This window comes from Fukomys damarensis, unplaced genomic scaffold (assembly GCF_012274545.1).
Source record: "Fukomys damarensis isolate Sample0158 unplaced genomic scaffold, DMR_v1.0_HiC HiC_scaffold_15, whole genome shotgun sequence".
NCBI lineage: Eukaryota > Metazoa > Chordata > Mammalia > Rodentia > Bathyergidae > Fukomys > Fukomys damarensis.
In genome coordinates this window covers 30552944-30571143 of record NW_022900927.1, presented here as the reverse complement: position 1 = coordinate 30571143, position 18200 = coordinate 30552944, and the positions used below count along the sequence as shown (strand labels likewise).

Sequence of the window (18200 nt, the reverse complement as noted above, 5' to 3'; positions counted from 1 at the left end):
AGAACTAGGGTCCCAGGAATATGACTTAAAGAGTTGGTTGTAAATCAGAAGTTCTCACCACCCTACTTCTTCTCCCCCAAATAAATCAATCAACAACATAAAACAAATAAAACAGCAAACATTTCAACAAGTAATATTATATTAAAACCTGTCTGCAGAGAATTTTAAAGATGAATATTAATCTTTGAGCAGGAAGAACTCTGCACATATCTCCCTAAAGACCAACGCTTGTCCACTGTGTAAGTTTCCTGTCAGATTCTTTAACAGAAGCCTAGGAAGCAGCACAGTATCATTCCTGCATTCACACCCAGAGAGTGATCAGAACCTCCTCAAATTCTATATTTTAAGCACAAAAACACACATATGCTGCTGAAGATTTTGCTGAGCTGAGGTGAAATTGGGTGATTCTACAAGTTTCCCCTTCCCCCTTCCCTGTAGATCCTTAGAGGTTTTTCCCATGGCCTGGGCTACAAAGAGTTGAATTTGACCCTACTTGCAGAGACCCAACTTCCAAAGGCTACCTGAAAGAAAAGGTTTCTCTCTATATAAACAACAGAACCAGCAGCCTGGGAAGGAGGTAAACAGATAATCCATGAAACTGTGCCAGAAAAAACAGGAGTCTTTAGGAACTGAAGAGAAAAAATTTTACAGTAAAATTTTATTATATAATTTCTGTATTCAACAAACATAAGAAAAGAGTTCTTAATGAAAGTTTCATGTCATTTTTCAGAAGTTTCCAACTCTGGAGAAAAATTATTACAAAGTTATCTAAATCGAGAATAACATTTGACCTTCAAATTAAGTGATAATCCCTTTCATTGTTTTTTTTTATTTTTAAAGCAAGATTTTTCAAACACAATTAAAATGAAGAGATCTTCAAATTGTTATATTGTTTTTATTAAGAATTTAAATATTTCTAAGAAGTGAAAAGTATAGTAGAAATGTTCTTTACTACAATAGATATTGCTGCATTCTTCAGATCCGTTCTGTGTGGCTAGATGGACGCATTCTTGTATAATAGTAAAATTCCATGTCTTCCAAAGGTACAGTAATGCTGGAATGCACAGGGAAGAACTATGCATTTCCTATGCTAAATGGCATAATTCCCACAGATCACATACACCTTACCATATTGACTCAGTTCATTGCACTCCATATCCTGCAGAAATAAATCTAGTGCTTGACAGCTGACATTATTGCCCACTGACATTTCAGTAATGTATTTCTTTAACATAAGACAGAAATATACTGAAATTTGATACCACTTAAACCAAAATACAATCTGGAATTAAACCACATGCATATATCCCACTTCTTTTTCACTGGATGGATGTTGCATTTTTCTTAAAGTTGGTGCTGGAAAATAATTGGCTTTTCTTAACAGACAGACTAAAGCTTAGAAAGGGAGGGCATTTTTTACATTTTTTTAATTATTTTTGGAGGGAAATGCTGAATTCTACTATAAAAATGAAGGAACAGTGACAATACAGAATCTCTGGGGAGTGAGAAGAAGCCCCTCACTTATCTCCTTTATCTACCCCAACAATGTGGCTCAAATCCAGTTCTGAAGGAGGCCACCATATACAGTTAGAATGGCTGAGAAGTGCTGTATATGCTTCTGTGAAGCTGGCACAGATTTTAAGACAGTCTGGATGTTGATGGCCAGTCTAGTCTTAAATTTTACACCTTATTTCTAGAGGGGCATGAAGCCTGCAAATTTCAAAGTGACCCTAGGGTCTGGGGTGAAACATCTGGAGCTGAAGGAGTATACAAGTAAGAATGTGATTCCTCTGGGATTGCAAAGCTACAGCACAGATAATAGTGAAGAGTTATCAGATGTCCGGGTGTACCCAAGGTATCTGAAGAGGGATGAATCATATAGACATGGCCACTCTCACAGTTTGGTTTGTCACAACTTTTCATTTTCACTTCCCATTGTGCTTTCATAATTGTCAAGCGTCCTTCTTTCTTATTTTTGTCTTACAAGGAAAGACATGTCTTCATTAATTATCAAAAATTTAGAAAAATAGTATTTTTAAAAATTGCATTTCAAGATTAGCATTCAAAATTATGAACACAATATGTATCAACCACAAACCATGCCTTCACATCTGGATACTACAATATCAACTTATATCACCATTGTTCATACCTTTGAAAATCCTATCGTTCACGTTAACACCCATTCTGCCAGACTAAAACTTGTAAAGCAACTGAACAGAGCTTTTCAAAGTAAAACCAGCCATATTACTACAAAACAGAAAAAGTGCTGGCTCTTGGCCCAACTGTTTCCATACCAATCAGCTAAGTCAACCTCTGCTTCTTTCTACTTCAAATACCTGGGCTTTGGCCTCTGAAGCAATTAGAACAAGATCAGTTTAAATTTACAATACTGATCCTAATTGTAGAGCAATATGGTAAGTTTGCCCTGAGAGTGTCAATGCATTTTGCAAATATAAGTCCCAGTTTATACATGCAGAAATAGGCACAGAGAGGCTAAATGGTTTGTCCTTTGTCACATAGCAGATTAGTATTAAGTGTGCAAGTTGGGCCTGGTTATTTCCGTGTTAATACCCAACATCTTCCTAGAGGTCACCTGAAGCTCTAAGTTCTGTGCTTTGGTTTTGTTACTTGCAGTATCCTGTCAACTTTTATGCCCAGCATTGGATTTTTTAGTACTCAAGACTTCATCCTTGGTATTTTCTTTCTCCCTCTCCCTCTCTCTCTCTTCTTTCTCTCTCTTTCCCCCTTCAGTTCCTTGATGAGGTGTGTTGTCTCCAATATTTTACTCTATGCAGAGGAATGTATCCAAATGCCCTTCTATTTGCAGCTGTTATTAGGCGTCAAGAGAAGGTCTTATAAAAAGGCAATGGGCAGGTGTTATTCTTTGTGAACTTCAGTCAAAATCAGGCTCAAAATTTTATAGTTGTCTTACATTCCAATGATTTCAATGGAAAATAAAATAAAATAAGGGTCTAATTGTGAGGTAATGTTTATATCTCTGCCACAACACCCAGTGCACCACCTCAGATCTGGCAACAATTTAACATAAGGAAAAATTTTAGACATTCACACCTTTTGGGAGAAAAAACCACCTTAGCTCAAATTTATCCCAAAGCTGCAAAGTCTCTTAAGACATAGGTCCTTATCTTAGGTGGATTTGTGCAATGCCATAAGGCCATGTGTCAGTGTCCTGCCCTCGCCTGGTCCCTACAGGAGATCTCAGTTTTTACATCCGAAGATCAATTATACTTCTGAATTAAAAGGAAAACAACAACAGAATTCAAAAGAAGGTGTGTGCTCAAGGAAAATAATGCCAGAGCATGCATAAGGGGCCTGTGAAGAAGTTTCACAGAGATATCTCCATTTGCAAAAGCTATAAACAGTTCTGGATCTAGTCAATAACAAAATACATGGATGGGCTGAGCCTCTGTTTAAGCAAAAGAAGAAAATATATCATAGCACAAAACTTCCCTTATAGTTTTTGAAAAAATATATCTAGGAAGATAAACATTTTGATATTTTTAATAAGCTGTGCATTAAGTACACTTTGTTTCCACCACTCTCCATTACTCTACAGCTCAGCTTTGTCTGTCTGGGCTGAGCTGCTGACCCCGCTGACTCCTTCTGCGCCACTGCTCTCTGAAGGTGTGAAAGACAAGGAAGCCGAATTTATACAGTATCTTTTGCCAGTTGGGCGGGGTCCATCATCAAAAATATGCCCAAGATGAGCGCCACACTGAAAGAGAAGAAGAACGTGTAAGGTAGAAGTGTGTACAAAGCAGGCTTTGAGAAGAACACAGTAAGCAGTAATGTAGGGCCAGCCTGTGCAGAAATGATGGGAAGCATTCTGGATGATTTCAAATACACCTGTCAATAGCTGGAAAGATGGTTTCTGGCAGGCATCGAACCACATGCTGGGAATAAAAACACACTAGAATTGTGCATATCAGAAATCATTTAGAGCCACTGTATTTTTTGATCTATAAGGTCTCTCAGCCAGCTGAAAAACGACTGCAGTAATTTTACGAATTGAATTGACCTTTGATCTCTCCTTGTAAGAAACATGGCAGAATAAAATCTCTACCTCACTGCACCCGCCCCCCTCCACCTGGCATTCCTTTTGCCTTGGTTGGGTGGGTTTCAGATATGCAGAAGTCCACTGTAAAAGACAGTGTATACTGGCCATGATGGAGGTGATGTTTGCTTTCACGGCCAGTAAAACTTAACAGCAGAAAAACACTGGATACTCTTAGAACACAGGGAAGCAATGGCAAGGCTCAGTAGATTTATGTCACAGTCACCAAGGCTGCAAGTGTAGCAAATGGCAATGTTTCTTGCCCACACAATTGTTTTTACCTCACTTCCAATAAGTGGAATGTCATGCTGGCTTCTTTACCCAAATGAACTGTAACATGTAGAGAAGGAATAAGCTGTTTAGCTAAAATCAATGCTACTGACTATTCAAAAAGCTAGGGAAAGAGAAAAGGCCTAGAGTTCAGAAAAGACTAAAAAGGATTGTTGGCATTGATGGTGTTTAAGCAAATCCAGCCCAGAGAAAGTTTCTCCAAAAAGTTGGTGCATTGAATAAAGCCCTGCACTAACCCCTTCATCTCAGGTAAGTTCCAGGAGATGACTGATGCCCTATGTCACACTTCCATGTCTCCTACCCTTTCTCCGCAGGGGTGGGGTGGGAAGAGGGAGTGGGTACACCAGTGCACTGCATTTCAATGGGCTGTAAAACTGCACTCTTTTTCATGTAGCTAAGAAGCCAAAGGCTGGAGTAAATGATTTCAATTCATTGTTACAACATTTATGGAGCATCATGCTACATGTCAGGTATCACCTCAGAGTCTAGACATACAAACCATAATCCCTGGCCTGATAGAGCTTACATCTAGTGGGAGAAACTGACAATGCACATGAAAGTTAGTGAACTATAAAGTATGCTAGGTAGAAATCAATGCTAAGAAAAACAAAAGGAATATGATGTTGTGATATTAACAAGACAAAGTTTGAAGGTATAGGCCTCCCTGGGGTAACTTTGGAAAGAAGACCTGAAGGAAGTATCTAGGAGAAAACACTTTGAGGAGAGAGAGGAATCAAGACTTACATAATAAACATGTGACAAAAAAGGGCCCATAAATGATACAGTAATTCTTCTTACTGGGTTGGTTCAGTGTACAAAATGCTTATCAAGTGTAGCACAAGAATATGAATTGACAATGAACTGAGGCTGAGATACCAAATACTCATGATGAAACAGAAATGAGGGAAAATGTTCATACAATAGAAAGAACCAGAAGGAGAGTTCATTTCAGTTTCCCCATTGAAGGTGCTAAATTCAATTCTCAAGAATTCCCTATTAGTAAATAGCACAAACTTCCATGTTAAAAGTGCATTCTTATTCTACTGCCAACATACTGTGTCAGCTTATTAAAGAAATAAAACTGAACCCTTAACTGATTTGATCTATTACCTGGAAAATATGAAACAGGCTTAAAAACAAATCTTGCATTATTTTACCACATTCTAAGCAGGTCTAGGTAACATCAAAATAGACAGCTAAGATTGCTTTTCCTTTCTAGAAACAACTGAGGCCAAATTTTCAGGCATCAGCAGCTAAGATGCCCAGTAAAAATACATATGCTTATCCAATGGACACAGGAAAATACCTATTTCTGCCTGCTGAAACAGCCAGGGTTCAGGCTAATAGAAACAAATGCTCTGTGGTTGGTGTATGTGCACAATTATGAATCTCACATGCACTTTGATCACTGACATCTGAGAAGTGAAGTTTTCACATCAGAGCCTTAATGTGTGTGTGTGTGTGTGTGTGTGTGTGTGTGTAGGGGGATGCATGCATGTATGTGTAGTGTGAGAATACAGCTACTTGAGCAAATAAATATTGCCATCCTTTATTAATCATCTCTTGAGCATAATAAGAAAACAGTTCTATTTACACCAAAAATTAAGTATTGTAAGGACATACTCAGAGGCGTTTAGAAGTAAATTGCATGCTCTTTATTTCCCAAATAAATTTTATAAAATACAAATTACAGTAACTCAATCTTTTGAACTGAGTTTGTCTAAAATTGTTTCATTTCCTAATTTGAGCCTAGTCTTCTGGTTAAGAAGAAAGGAAAACATCGATTCTAAATACAGTGGGAGGGGATGGAAAAGATTATAATTGGGAAAATGCAACAAAAATCATTGTCAAACAAATAAACAGGTTGGGAACTAGTATAAAAGTCCTCATAAAAGGTGTGAGTCCCCCAAAAAGGACAGTGATGGTTTCATGGTGCTTGTCAGATGTTTTGAAAGATTCACACCAGAATTAGGTTTCCAAGGGTGGAATATTTAAAAACATAGGCAGGGGTTCATTATGAAATCTGTGCCCACCTATTGCTTGCCAGGCAGCAAGTCCACTTATCTGAAGGAAGACTAACTACACAGCACCGTTGGTACTTCCTCTCTGGGACACTCAGTCTCCCATAACAACCTAACATAACCCAGTTTCCCCTACAAGTGTGCAAGCACTGGAGGCTCCTCCCTGGGGGAAAGCACATGGAGCCCATTCTTTCCAGCTTCCAGCCTGGCTCAAGGCTGGGATGATGAATGGAAGTTGTCAGTGATGCACTGTTTCCTTAGCTGCCTGTGAGCTCTGCCTCCCACCCCAGCCAACTGGCAATGTGTTGGGATCCCTCACACACCTGGTTGTAACTGAGACAAACTGGTTGCCTGATGAAGAAATCTTTGAAACCTGCTGTTAATGATTTATTTCAGGATAAAATTTTTGGTGTGTGTTTTGAAAATTATTTTTAATGGTTATGTAGTTCTTTATTTTACAGGTATGTATAAACCATACCTGAATATTCTAATCCTCATTCAAGAACTATAAGATCATGGTTTAAAAGAAAATTTTAAATTCCTACAGTAATCCTTTATCGTCAAAGGCTCTCACTGAGAAAAGTTGGCAAGAACCTGCAGAGAACTAAATGAAAGGACCTCCTAAAAATGTGACTGAGCATCAAATTTAACATAATTCCTTAAAATCTGACTGCAATTCTCAATTAAAGAAACACAAATAATACATTCAACACAGTTACATATTTCTGCACTGATATATTTTCCCACTACCCTAGAAGGTTTTCTCCTAGCTGTTCTTAGGATGTTTAGGGTATATTATTGTCATTTTCTCTTAAGTGTTTGATCTGCACCATGAAGCATTTTCAAGGAGGGGTTTTTACCCTGGGGCACATGGAACAAGATGAGAAAGAAAATAGTTTTAAGAAGAAACACAATTTATTTTGCCAGTAGAATTCTGTTTTCTCCCAGTTATTGAAGACATTTGTGTGTAGGTAACAGCTCTTTTCCTCTGTGCTTGTGACATCAATTTTTTGCTAAGGAAGTGATTGTGAAGTCACCAGTTTAGCATTATGATTTTACTGAAAGATCAAGAAATAAGAGTGATGGGCTGTGAGTCTGAAACCCTATTATAACACATGGGTATCTTTAATCATCAGCAATATATGAGTTGTCATCTGCAGAAGATTAATAAGGTTTGGAGTTTTACCAAAAACTGCTTTGTTGGATATTTACCTTTCTGTTGATTTGGCTGACTTAAGATAAATTAATAATGGTCTAAAACAAACTTAAGGGACTCTACCACAGATTCAAGCAATAACAGCAGCAGTCACAAACAGACCCGAACCAGCGTAAACTCAGGGATCTGACATTTTCCTTAAAGATTATTACAAAAAGGCAAATGATTTATTAGTCTCCCATTTACTCCAGATGTAGACTATTGATCTTAAGAAGGAAAAATTCCCCAAGTATATCCAGGAGGGACTTATTTTGCTCACTACAGCTTTGACCATACAAATCTTACCTCTTTGCACTGAACTTAAACTCCTGTCAAAGTGTTACTTAGCAGGTTGGAGTTGGAGAATTAAGGAGATGCTCTCAAACAGTTATTCACAGTAGTCAATGAAACTAGCATAAAATCAATGCATTTTATGACAGGTGAAAATACAAATAAAATTAAGGAAAACTTTGAAATTGAAAATTAATAGAAATTCCAGGCCAGGGTTTAGACATGTGCCCACAACAGTAGGTAAATTGATGATAAAGATCCTTTTTGGAAGAAAGAATTGGAATACAATTTTTCAATTCTGTAGGTAGAACAGCAAAAGAAAACAAATATGATCGTAACACAACTCAGCATGAGAAGAGTAACCTAAATGCACATGGCAATCATAATGAAAATAGTGAAGAATCTCTACCACCCTTGCTGGTTTTCTGTTAGTGATCAAGCAGTGAGCTAGGTTTCTTACAGAACAAATCTTTTGCAAAACTCCTTAGCAAAATGGAAACAGGAATGAACTAATCTTAGCTTTGTCAATAAATGTTACTACCCAAATTTATTTGCCTTCTTTGTGCCTCAGCTTTCTCAACTGTAAAACCAGGGAGAATAAAAATACCTACCATACAAGGTTACTGGAAGCACTAACCCAGGGAGCTTCAAAAATGCTGTTATGCAGGCTCCCCTTAGTTCAGTCAATTAGAGTCTCAGAGGATGAAACAGCATCACAAAATGCCATTATCATACTCAGAGTCTCACTTCTGAGGAACAAGAGTGATCTGAAAATGTAATTTAGATAAAACATGCTTTTCCAAGGAGAGGGTGGTCCTCATATTTAGAAGACAGTAAACTTGCCAGCCTTGTTTAAAAAAACAAACACACAAACTGAAAACAGAAATTCACCACCTGGTAAGGTTCAGTCCAATCTCCTTCTGTACTTGGTAGTAAATATACCACCCACTCCCTAAAATCGTGTACCTATTGAGGCAGCTAAAGAAAAATAGATAAAGGGCAAATAGCGGAATCCTGAGGAAGGTACCTGTGACAATCACTTTGCTACCTGGTGATGCCTCCTTTACTTCTGATCCATGCAACAGACATCACCAGACAAAATACTCTAGTATTAATGAATGTCAATGCCACAATTCTCAAACTGTACATTAGTAGTTATTTAAAGCAGACTGGAAATCAGGACTGCCTATCAGAGAATATGTAGTTGTTCTTATTCTGGGTCCATGTAAGTTACAGCTCCATTTCTGCATTCAAGCACAAAATGCCCCACAATTTAAGGTTCTTAATTAAGTATTCTTGGGCTGGGGATGTAGCTCAGTGGTGCCACCACCTGCCTCACAAGAGCAAGGACCCAAGTTTGATTCCCAGTACCAAAGGAAAAAAAAAGTATTCTTGACTCTTCCTCAAAAATGTGTTCATTTCCTCCCTCAGAGCCAGCATTAATTTGTTTAGAGACATGTTGACAAAGATAATTAGAAAATCCTTGGAAATAAGGATGAGTCTATTAAGCAGGAAAAGCAGAGAAAAGAATTACTTTATCTCATATTCCCATTCTGCCTTCAATTAGCTTAAATAAGCTTCTGCTTCCTATACAACCACCTTCCTCATATTTACCCAAAGAGAAGCCAATTCTGGAGTCTTCATTGGCTGTGTTTATATTATAGCCATCAGTACTAGGATTGAATAGTAGACACATAGAAGTGTGGGGACATAGAGATTATCAAAAAAGTAAGTTATGCAAGGCCATATAAATAAAATCTTCAGATACCCCAAGAATTGCCCACAACTTGCGATATTAAGTCAAAGGAAGATTTTTTCCTACCAACATTTGTTTAACAGTGATGAAGCCAAGGATTGATATTTCATTGGATATGCCCTAACCCTAATCCTAAACCTAACTCTGACACTTAAAGATGGAGGAATCATTCAGACTTTGAAAAGACTGCATTGTGCTTGTCTGTCCTTGTGAACAGTCCTTTGTCCTTAGTTGCTGTATTTTGTAAAACTAGGAGTCTTGAAAGTGTTTGCAGTGCAGTGAGCACCCTCCTGAGATTTTAGGTGGGTTAACTGACCTGAGAGCAGCTCGTTTCCACCCTGTGCATCCCATAGGAAAAGTCATCTGTAAACGCAATTGCTTCAGAACTGATCACATCGTGAAACGAGGGCCAACCTGGGTCAGAGCAGGTACAAGAACCAAAACAGAGAAAAGAAACACACAACCTTAGGTTAGAATACAATTTTAAAGACATCCTAAGCCAATAATGCACATCCTTACTATATGACTCATGTTTGACTTTTCCAACCTGAAAATAAAGATCAAAAGCTGAAGAATAATACATTTTATAAGGACAATAATTTTTAAAGAATAACTATTTACTCACATTCATATTATGGGTGTACAAGGGTTTTGTGTTTAGTGAGAAATTTTTAGACCATCCAATAGTTTTTAGAGCATCTTCAAACTTAGAAATCTCCCTCTTAACCACTCTTTCTCTTGTCTTCAGAATCCGGCAGCAGAACCCTGAAGCACTATTAATCTTCCATTAATGACATTTTTAAAAACACAGTCAATTGGTCTATTAACTAGTAAATTATTCCAGCTCCTTCAGAAGCCATGTTTTTTCAGTATGTTGTTTGGATGATTAAAATATAAGAAGACGAATATCCTATCGTTTACATCATAAGCTAATTCCTTGGAACAGATTTATCTGAAACACAGCTCATATTTTGTGGGAAGAGGATTGCTCACTTCCTAGGAAAAAGCCAAGGAGCAGCATTCTTCAGCTCTTCCCCTCAAATAGCATCTTGTTCCCATTTTCATTTATTCTAATCATTAAAAAAATAAATTTATAATTTAAGAAACCCATCAAAAAGTGGGCCATCAGATTGGCACATTTGTTTTTCTCTTTTGGAAGTACTAGGAACTGAACTCAGTACTGGGGACTGAACCCCCAGGATGAGCTACATTCCCAGCCCTTTTGTATTTTTTATTTTTGAGACAAGGTCTGGGTAAGTTGCCCAGAGTAGATTCAAATTTGCAGTACTCCCCTCTCAGCCTCCCAGAGTGCTGGAGTCCAGGCATATGCTTTTGTACAAATTTGTGAGTGTATAGACAGGTTTTATGTTCAATAACTACTTCAGTGTTGGGAGAGACACTGAAAAAAAACTAAAACTAAACATTAATAAAGACATGTCAAAATTCCCCCAAATTCAGTGTCCCTTTGCAAGGTGGAAAAAAATCTAGTTTTCAAAATTTGAGCTCACGACTGCTACAAACCACCTGAAAAACCTTAACCTTCTAGACTCTTAACATCTCATAAAGCTTATTATGCTGAGACTCATTAATATTCTCAAGAAAACACATTTTTCTCCATTATTTTATGTCACCCAACTCTAAGGTTAACAAAGAACACTACTTAACTGCTTTACTAAATCTTTCAGAAAAAAAAATGAATCTCTATGATAAGAGAATCCATCAGAAAGGAAGTCCTTAATGACAATCAAGCTAAGAAGGACCTTCATCCAAGAATAAAATATCTTATGGTAGAGAAGCCACAAGGATGACAGCACTTTGAAAGTGGAATTCCCCCATCATGTGAAAGTATTTAAAGGAGGAACTCTTCACTGCTGTAAAAATCCTCAAAGGAAACCCTGCCCCCACTGCTAATAATAAGGACAGTGCTTCAAAGAGTGATAGGCAAAGACTGAAGCAATCTGCGTTTTGTTGAGAAAATTATCTTGAGGAAAAGATTGGGGGAGGGGAGTGTGTTTATGTCAGTTTTGACATTAAAGAAAGATCATCCATCCTCCTTTCTGTAGGCTTTTCCTTTTGGTCTTCTCATGTAACAAAACATTATTTGTTTTGGATATATTCCACGTACTTTTTAAAAGTAGTGAAAACCTGTAGAAACAGAGTGGGCTCACCCCATCCCCAATACATCCCTAAGTTTCTATACGGTGGAGCTGGATTTAGGCCTGTTATCATTTCATTTCAAAGATGATAAACTATACATTTTAGATATTAGTATACTAGTATCAAGAATATCTTGTTTTCAATAAATATGTTCTCCCCTCAAGGAACCCCCATCTCTAGAGAGTAAATAAAAACAGCTACTACAACTGCAGTTGACCTGTTTGCTTCAGTTTTATTCAACCATCAGGCTACATCAATCTGCAGTTGTAACTCAGTATTTCTTCTATAATGTGAAGTAAATCCAGGACATGCTCAGTTGCACCTCTAACATAAGAGCAAGTGTTCCAGATTATGAGGAGTAGTTCCTTGGTGCTTGCTGATATCTACACTACAATGGATTTTTTTAAAGATTGCAGGAAAAAGGATTATTCTACCCTTACCCATCCATAATGTAGCTCTGAGCCCACTCGACTCTATACTTGAATAGTGACATGGCTCACCAAAATAGAGCTCTGTTGACACAATTTATAGATTTTGTTCAAACTGCTTCTTAAGAAAAACTTTATCATCTCCCTAACTGTACCTATTCCTTCTTCCTTTCAAAAATGTTTAAAACATTTTTTTCAAATTGGAAATGAGTAATAAGCTGAAATCAATCTGTCTGATCCATGTCTAGAAAGTATAGCCCTCATTCCTCTAATCTTAATTTAATGAAGATTGATATATAGCTGCCAATTCCCCTACAGTTTTCCCTTATCTATTAATAAAAATTAGAAACTTCAGTAAGTTAGCTACATGGCTAGTGAATAGAACAAAGCAGAAACTACTGATGAACAAAAATCTATTGTATTGAAAGATAATTACAATATTTTGTAATCTTCAAATGTAAAATAAATTTGAAGACTTACGTGGGCCTGGGCAATGGCTTACTAATGATGATTTATTTATTTGATAGCTTTGATTAAACAAGGTGGAGATCCATATTTTTTAGTGTGCACTAGTTCTCACAGCTCTGTAATTCTAGAGACATATTTAAAAATTTGTAACTTTGACTTTTTCTGTAGCTAGAATCTATTCACCTCACTGACCATAATTTACCTTATTTGCTACCTCAAAACAAATAATGCAACTCTCTATGAAGGCCCCCTTGCTGACAAGAATTATTTGAAGCTTAGATCCCTGATTTTTGGAGAATTACTCATTTGAATTGACATTTCAAGTATAATTTTTATTTCACTTTAAAAAGGATGATTCTCGGCTCTCCTTCAAAGACCTATTTGGTTGCAATATAGTCTTCAAAAGTTTAAGTAGTAATTAACCAAATATACGCATGCAGTAGAAAATCAAACAGTGCAAGATGGCTCCTAATGAAATTTTCCCTTTCAATTCTTTACCTACCCATAGACAACTATGATCAATAGGTTTTCCATTTAATTCTTTTAAAAAATGTGCTTATGCTATCTCTTGATTTATTTTAAACCTATGCTATCCAATACAGCAGTTATTTTCCACATATCACAATCAAAACCTAAACTAGATTACAGTTCCTTAGTCACAAGAGCCACATTTCACATTTTCATCAGTCATATGTAGATAACGGCTGCTATATTAGACAGCACAGATGCACACAAAAAACATTTCCACCACAAAATCCATAGACATAGAACATCCCTACCATAAGACAATGCTATTTTAGACATTATAAATCGATTTCTTTTTATGAAAAAGGGATACTTAGTATTCACACCTACACTTATATTCCCCTTTCCAAGCCTTGATACTTATATTATTTTAGATTTTTTTCAAACCTCATTTAGTAATGTCTGCTTCCCAAACTAGAATGTAAGATCAATTTTAAAAGGGAATTTGTTATAGTTATCAATGTATTTTCAACTACCTAAACTAATACCCGCATGACAGGATTACATGAGCTCAGAATTCAAGGTCAAATTGGCAAGACTGTTTAGGTAGACTCAAAATAGGGCTTGCTACATAAAAGGCGTTCCAAAACATGACTCATGAACAATGAACAAATACATAAATATCTTGTAGATTGAGACAATATGGCTGGACACACACACTATAAAACTGCCTTTGTGAACCCAGTTCTCTGGGAAGTTGAGGCAGGAAGATCTCAAGTTTGAGTCCAACTTAGTGACTTAGTGAGACCTTCTTTCAAAATAAAAAAGAAAAATTTTAAAGGCTGGAGATGTAGCTCAATGAAAAGGCACTGATCCCTAGCACCAGAAAAAACAAAAACAACCAAGAAATTACTTAAGTAACCCTAGCCTCCTCTACTTTTTTCTGCCCCATTCCAGTATCAAGCATAATTAAGGGTTCTGTGCTTTTCTATAGATTCTAAAAACAGAAAACAAATAAATAACATTTGATTTATTATGCAATGTACCTGCTGCTAAGTGCAGAGCTAAAGAGTTAGGATAGTATTTCTTTCTCCACAATTCAATTGTTATAATAACATGCTGCCTGAAGCAAAAAAATTTTTTTTCATTGTGTCACTATTAAGATGTGGTTTTTCTATAAAATGGAATATTACTCAGCCATAAAGAATGAGAAATTAGAGTCATTCACAGGAAAATGGATGAATATTGAGGATATACTCTTTAGTGAAATAAATAAGTTACACGTGTAAATATTGAATACTTTCTCTGGTGTGAAAAGCTATAATTGTACATAAGATCCTAATGGTAAAATTAACAATGAAATAGGAAGAAAATGGCTAAAGGTGTAGGGAAAGTGGGAAGGGTATGGGAAAGGAAATAAGGGAAAAGAAAAAATATGAGAAAATGAAAAAATGGAAATACAGTATTTGTAAATAGGGAAGGGAGGAGTGGATAAAGGGATGGCAGGGGTAAGGGGAAAAAATGAGAACCAAGACCTGTCATGTAAAGGTACAAGATCCCAATGATGAATATAACTGTACTGTATACCTAAAATGTACCAATAAACTCAATGAAAAAAATGTATGCCACATTTCTTTTTGGGTCATGACTATTACACAATGCACAAAAATTTTCTATAACCCAGGATTTTAACTTTTGAATTTTTATTTATAAACATTTCAATATGCAAAAATACAGGCTAATATAATATGTATCCATGATTTAATATATTAACTACCTAGATTTAACAGGTAATAAAATTTTCTATATTTGTTTCTTATATTTTCTCTTTCTCTGACAAAGAAAAATGTTCTAATTATAGCCAGATATGACTCCAATATTCTCCCTACTCACATACCTTTGGATTTACCAAAGATAACTGTATTATTTATGTACCATTTCCACACTTGCTCTAATTTTCTACATGTCTGTACCCATAAAAATATGCAATGTTTTATTGTTTAAATTTTTATTTATACAGTATTGTATTGCAGGTCTCTTTTTTTTTTTTTCTATGTATCAGGAATCGAACTCAGGCTCCTTTTTTTTCCCCCATTGAGTTTACTGGTACTTTTTAGATATATAGTACAGTTACACTCATCATTGGGATCTTTCTTATACCTTTACATAACAGCTCTTGGTTCTCATTTTTTCCCCATACCCCTGCCCTCTCTTCACCCCCTCCACCCTTCCCTTTTTACAAAGACTTTGTTTCCATTTTTTCCCTTTTCTCATATTTTTTCTTTTCCCTTCTTTCCTTTTCCCTACCCTTCCCACTTCCCCTACACCTTTAGCCCTTTTCATCCTATTTTACATTATCAATTATACAATTTGAACCTTATTTACTCTTGCACTTGAGAGGCAGGTGGTGGCACCACCGAGCTAGATCCCCTTGGCCCACAGGCATCTTTTGATGATTTTTTTTTTTTCATGTTATCTTGGTCTCTCTCTTTTTCAAAACAGTATGGTTTTCTTATTTTGTAAATGAAATGTCTTTTAAAATACTACTGAGAACATGAATTAGATTAGAGATGTTTATTTTATTTTACATTTTCTACTATTCTCCAAAATACCTCTGCTTCCTCTGGGGAAATTGCTCTCCTTGTCTTTTTTTTTTTTTTTTTTTTTTTTTTTTTTTCAAGCAGGGATTTCTTTCTTATATCTCTAGTGACCCTTGCTGTACAGTCCCATTTAAGAATAGAGGCCTGGGTCAGTTATCCTACCTGTCTGGTGTAGGTTTCTTCTGCTGTCAGGTATAATAAGAATTTTCCTCCTTATCAAGGCTTGTCTGTAGATAGAAAAGCTATCTGGGAGCTCTGAGAACATTGTCACTGCTTGCTTGGAGATGAATGTTCCCTAAATACCTGAAAGGGGAATAGTTTACTCTGCAGTACCACACTTCAATAGCAGCCCAATTTTCTCAAGCAAATTGTTAATATCTTAAGAAAGCAGTCTTTCTAGATTTTTTACTTGCAGACAATTGATGAGCTGCCATTGTAAATAAGAACATGAAGAAGATGTAAATAAAACTTGTCTACCTATTCTTCATACTTTCAGTTAGGCATTTTTTTGTCAGCCCTCTAGTTTGCTTTTACTAACCCTGAGCTCCGAGCTTCTTTGTAATTCTACTGGGCATCTCTGTGAAAACTCTTGGATGTACAATGGGCTGTAGCTTTCTCTAATCGACTGGAATGTAGCTTTTCTCAAATCACATCCATTAATGTACTTCCATTTTTTTTTCTTGGAAAAATTGTTTAAAGGTCCTTGTCTGCTCACCACCCCTTATCCTAATCCAGTTCTCTTTGCAATGGGTCCTTTTTCTTTCCTTTACTCTTCTTTTTCTGACTCTCATTTTAAATGGGTCTCTGGGAGGCAGGGGAAATAAACTTATCTGCTTAGTTTATCACCTTGAACAAGAAGCTGAAATTTAGAAAAAATAAATGGTTTTAGTTTTGATCTAATATATATATATGACAGATTTTAAGGTCGTAATTTTTCTACTAACCACATTTATATTATTTTTTACTTCACTGATGAGAATATTAAAATCAATGTAAAATTTAGCAGCTTTAACTGGCTCAGATTTAACTATGACTAAAACTGATTATGGGGGAACTGTATGAGGTTAACACATTCATGACATTTGCAAAACTATTTGAGTTACAATCAGCAGGTCAGGATAGTCTCACTCAACCAGTGGAAAAAAATTTCTTAAGCATTTTCGTTTTCAACTTTAGATTTGATTGCTTAATACTATTTTAGAATTTATTTTATTTCTGCCTTGCTGCCATTGCAAATATGAAGGCAAATATCCCTTTTATGTGGATGGCATGATTTCATTAGTGGAAATAGGCAATTATCTCAAGAGGCAAATATTTCAGTCAAGACAAAGGGATTAGCAAAATTATGATAAAAAGAAAATCACTGGTTTTAGCAACACTCCCCCATGCTGCATCCAGCTTTATTAACTTGTACCTTAAATAAAAATGATATTTAGCACCCATGTCTTAAAAATTAGGGAGGTTAGAAGATAAATAAAATTAGCATAGATCTATAATTGTAAACTATATAAAAATAAGAAACGCTAATAAAATTCAAGTGCAATGTACTATTCAAGCATTAATTTTACTTTGGTCATTAGTTACTTTGCTTTTTCCTCTTATTGTCAAGAAAATCAGAAGGTCTAAATGGGGGTGACACTGTTGCCAGGGCATTTTTGATAACAGGATGACTGGGGGTCCAGTTGAAGTCTTTGAATAGATCATTGATGTGATTATATGTGTATTAGGAAGATGTTTCCAGAAGCGGGCTTCATGGTGAGGCGTAAGAGGAGCATGAAGCAAGTATATCAGATGGAAGACTACATACTGGAATAGAATTGATAGATACATACTGGATAGAACTGTGCATAAATACAGCTGAAAAGTTGGAATACATTAATTTTGGTGACTGTGCACATATAGAGCAATGAAAGAGAAGGAAAGTATCAAAAACTTACTACTAGTCAAGCTTATATGATTAGCTATATCATATTACATGCATATTTTTATAGGGAAAATAATAAAATTATTTTTATTACCTGGGGGTAGAGTCATACGTAGGCTTAGAAATGAGAACAGAGCTAGAGATACAGATGTGAAAGTTTTCAGAACATAAAGCAAGGTTATGGATAAGGATATATGGAGGTGAATATAAGGGGAGAGGTTAACCAGACAGATGTTGGGCAGAGCAGTGAGTAGTGGAAGAAAATAAAAAAGAGAATTTCAAGAAACAAGATAAGGGACAAGGGCAGTCCACTGACAAAAATGTTTAAGGTCTGAGGGCACAGGGTAGTGCCATAATCTATAGAAAAAGAAGTTACATAAACTCTGAAAGGACACTGATAAATCCAACAATTAGAGTTAGGTTGAAAAGCATAGTGAAGAGAAAAAGAGTAAATAAAGGCTACTACTCATAACGTTGGCAGGGCAGGAATGTGAAATAGGTTGATGGATAGAGAGGAACAGAATGG

General features: G+C 36.2%; 1 protein-coding gene across 2 annotated transcripts in view; it reads right to left on the bottom strand.

Moving 5' to 3' along the window:
- Positions 1–720: 720 nt before the first annotated feature.
- Msrb3 (methionine sulfoxide reductase B3) overlaps positions 721–18200 on the bottom strand; it is a 124296-nt gene continuing 106816 nt past the window's right edge. Inside the window, exons 6-7 of one of the 2 annotated variants that reach the window (XM_010613709.3) lie at positions 9949–10046; positions 721–3739 (exon numbers count right to left, since the gene is read on the bottom strand). In XM_010613709.3, coding sequence (XP_010612011.1) covers positions 3575–3739; positions 9949–10046 — 263 coding nt within the window. In that variant the 3' untranslated portion in view covers positions 721–3574. The remainder of the gene's footprint in view (positions 3740–9948; positions 10047–18200) is intronic. The other variant, XM_010613710.3, reaches the window with a different exon arrangement.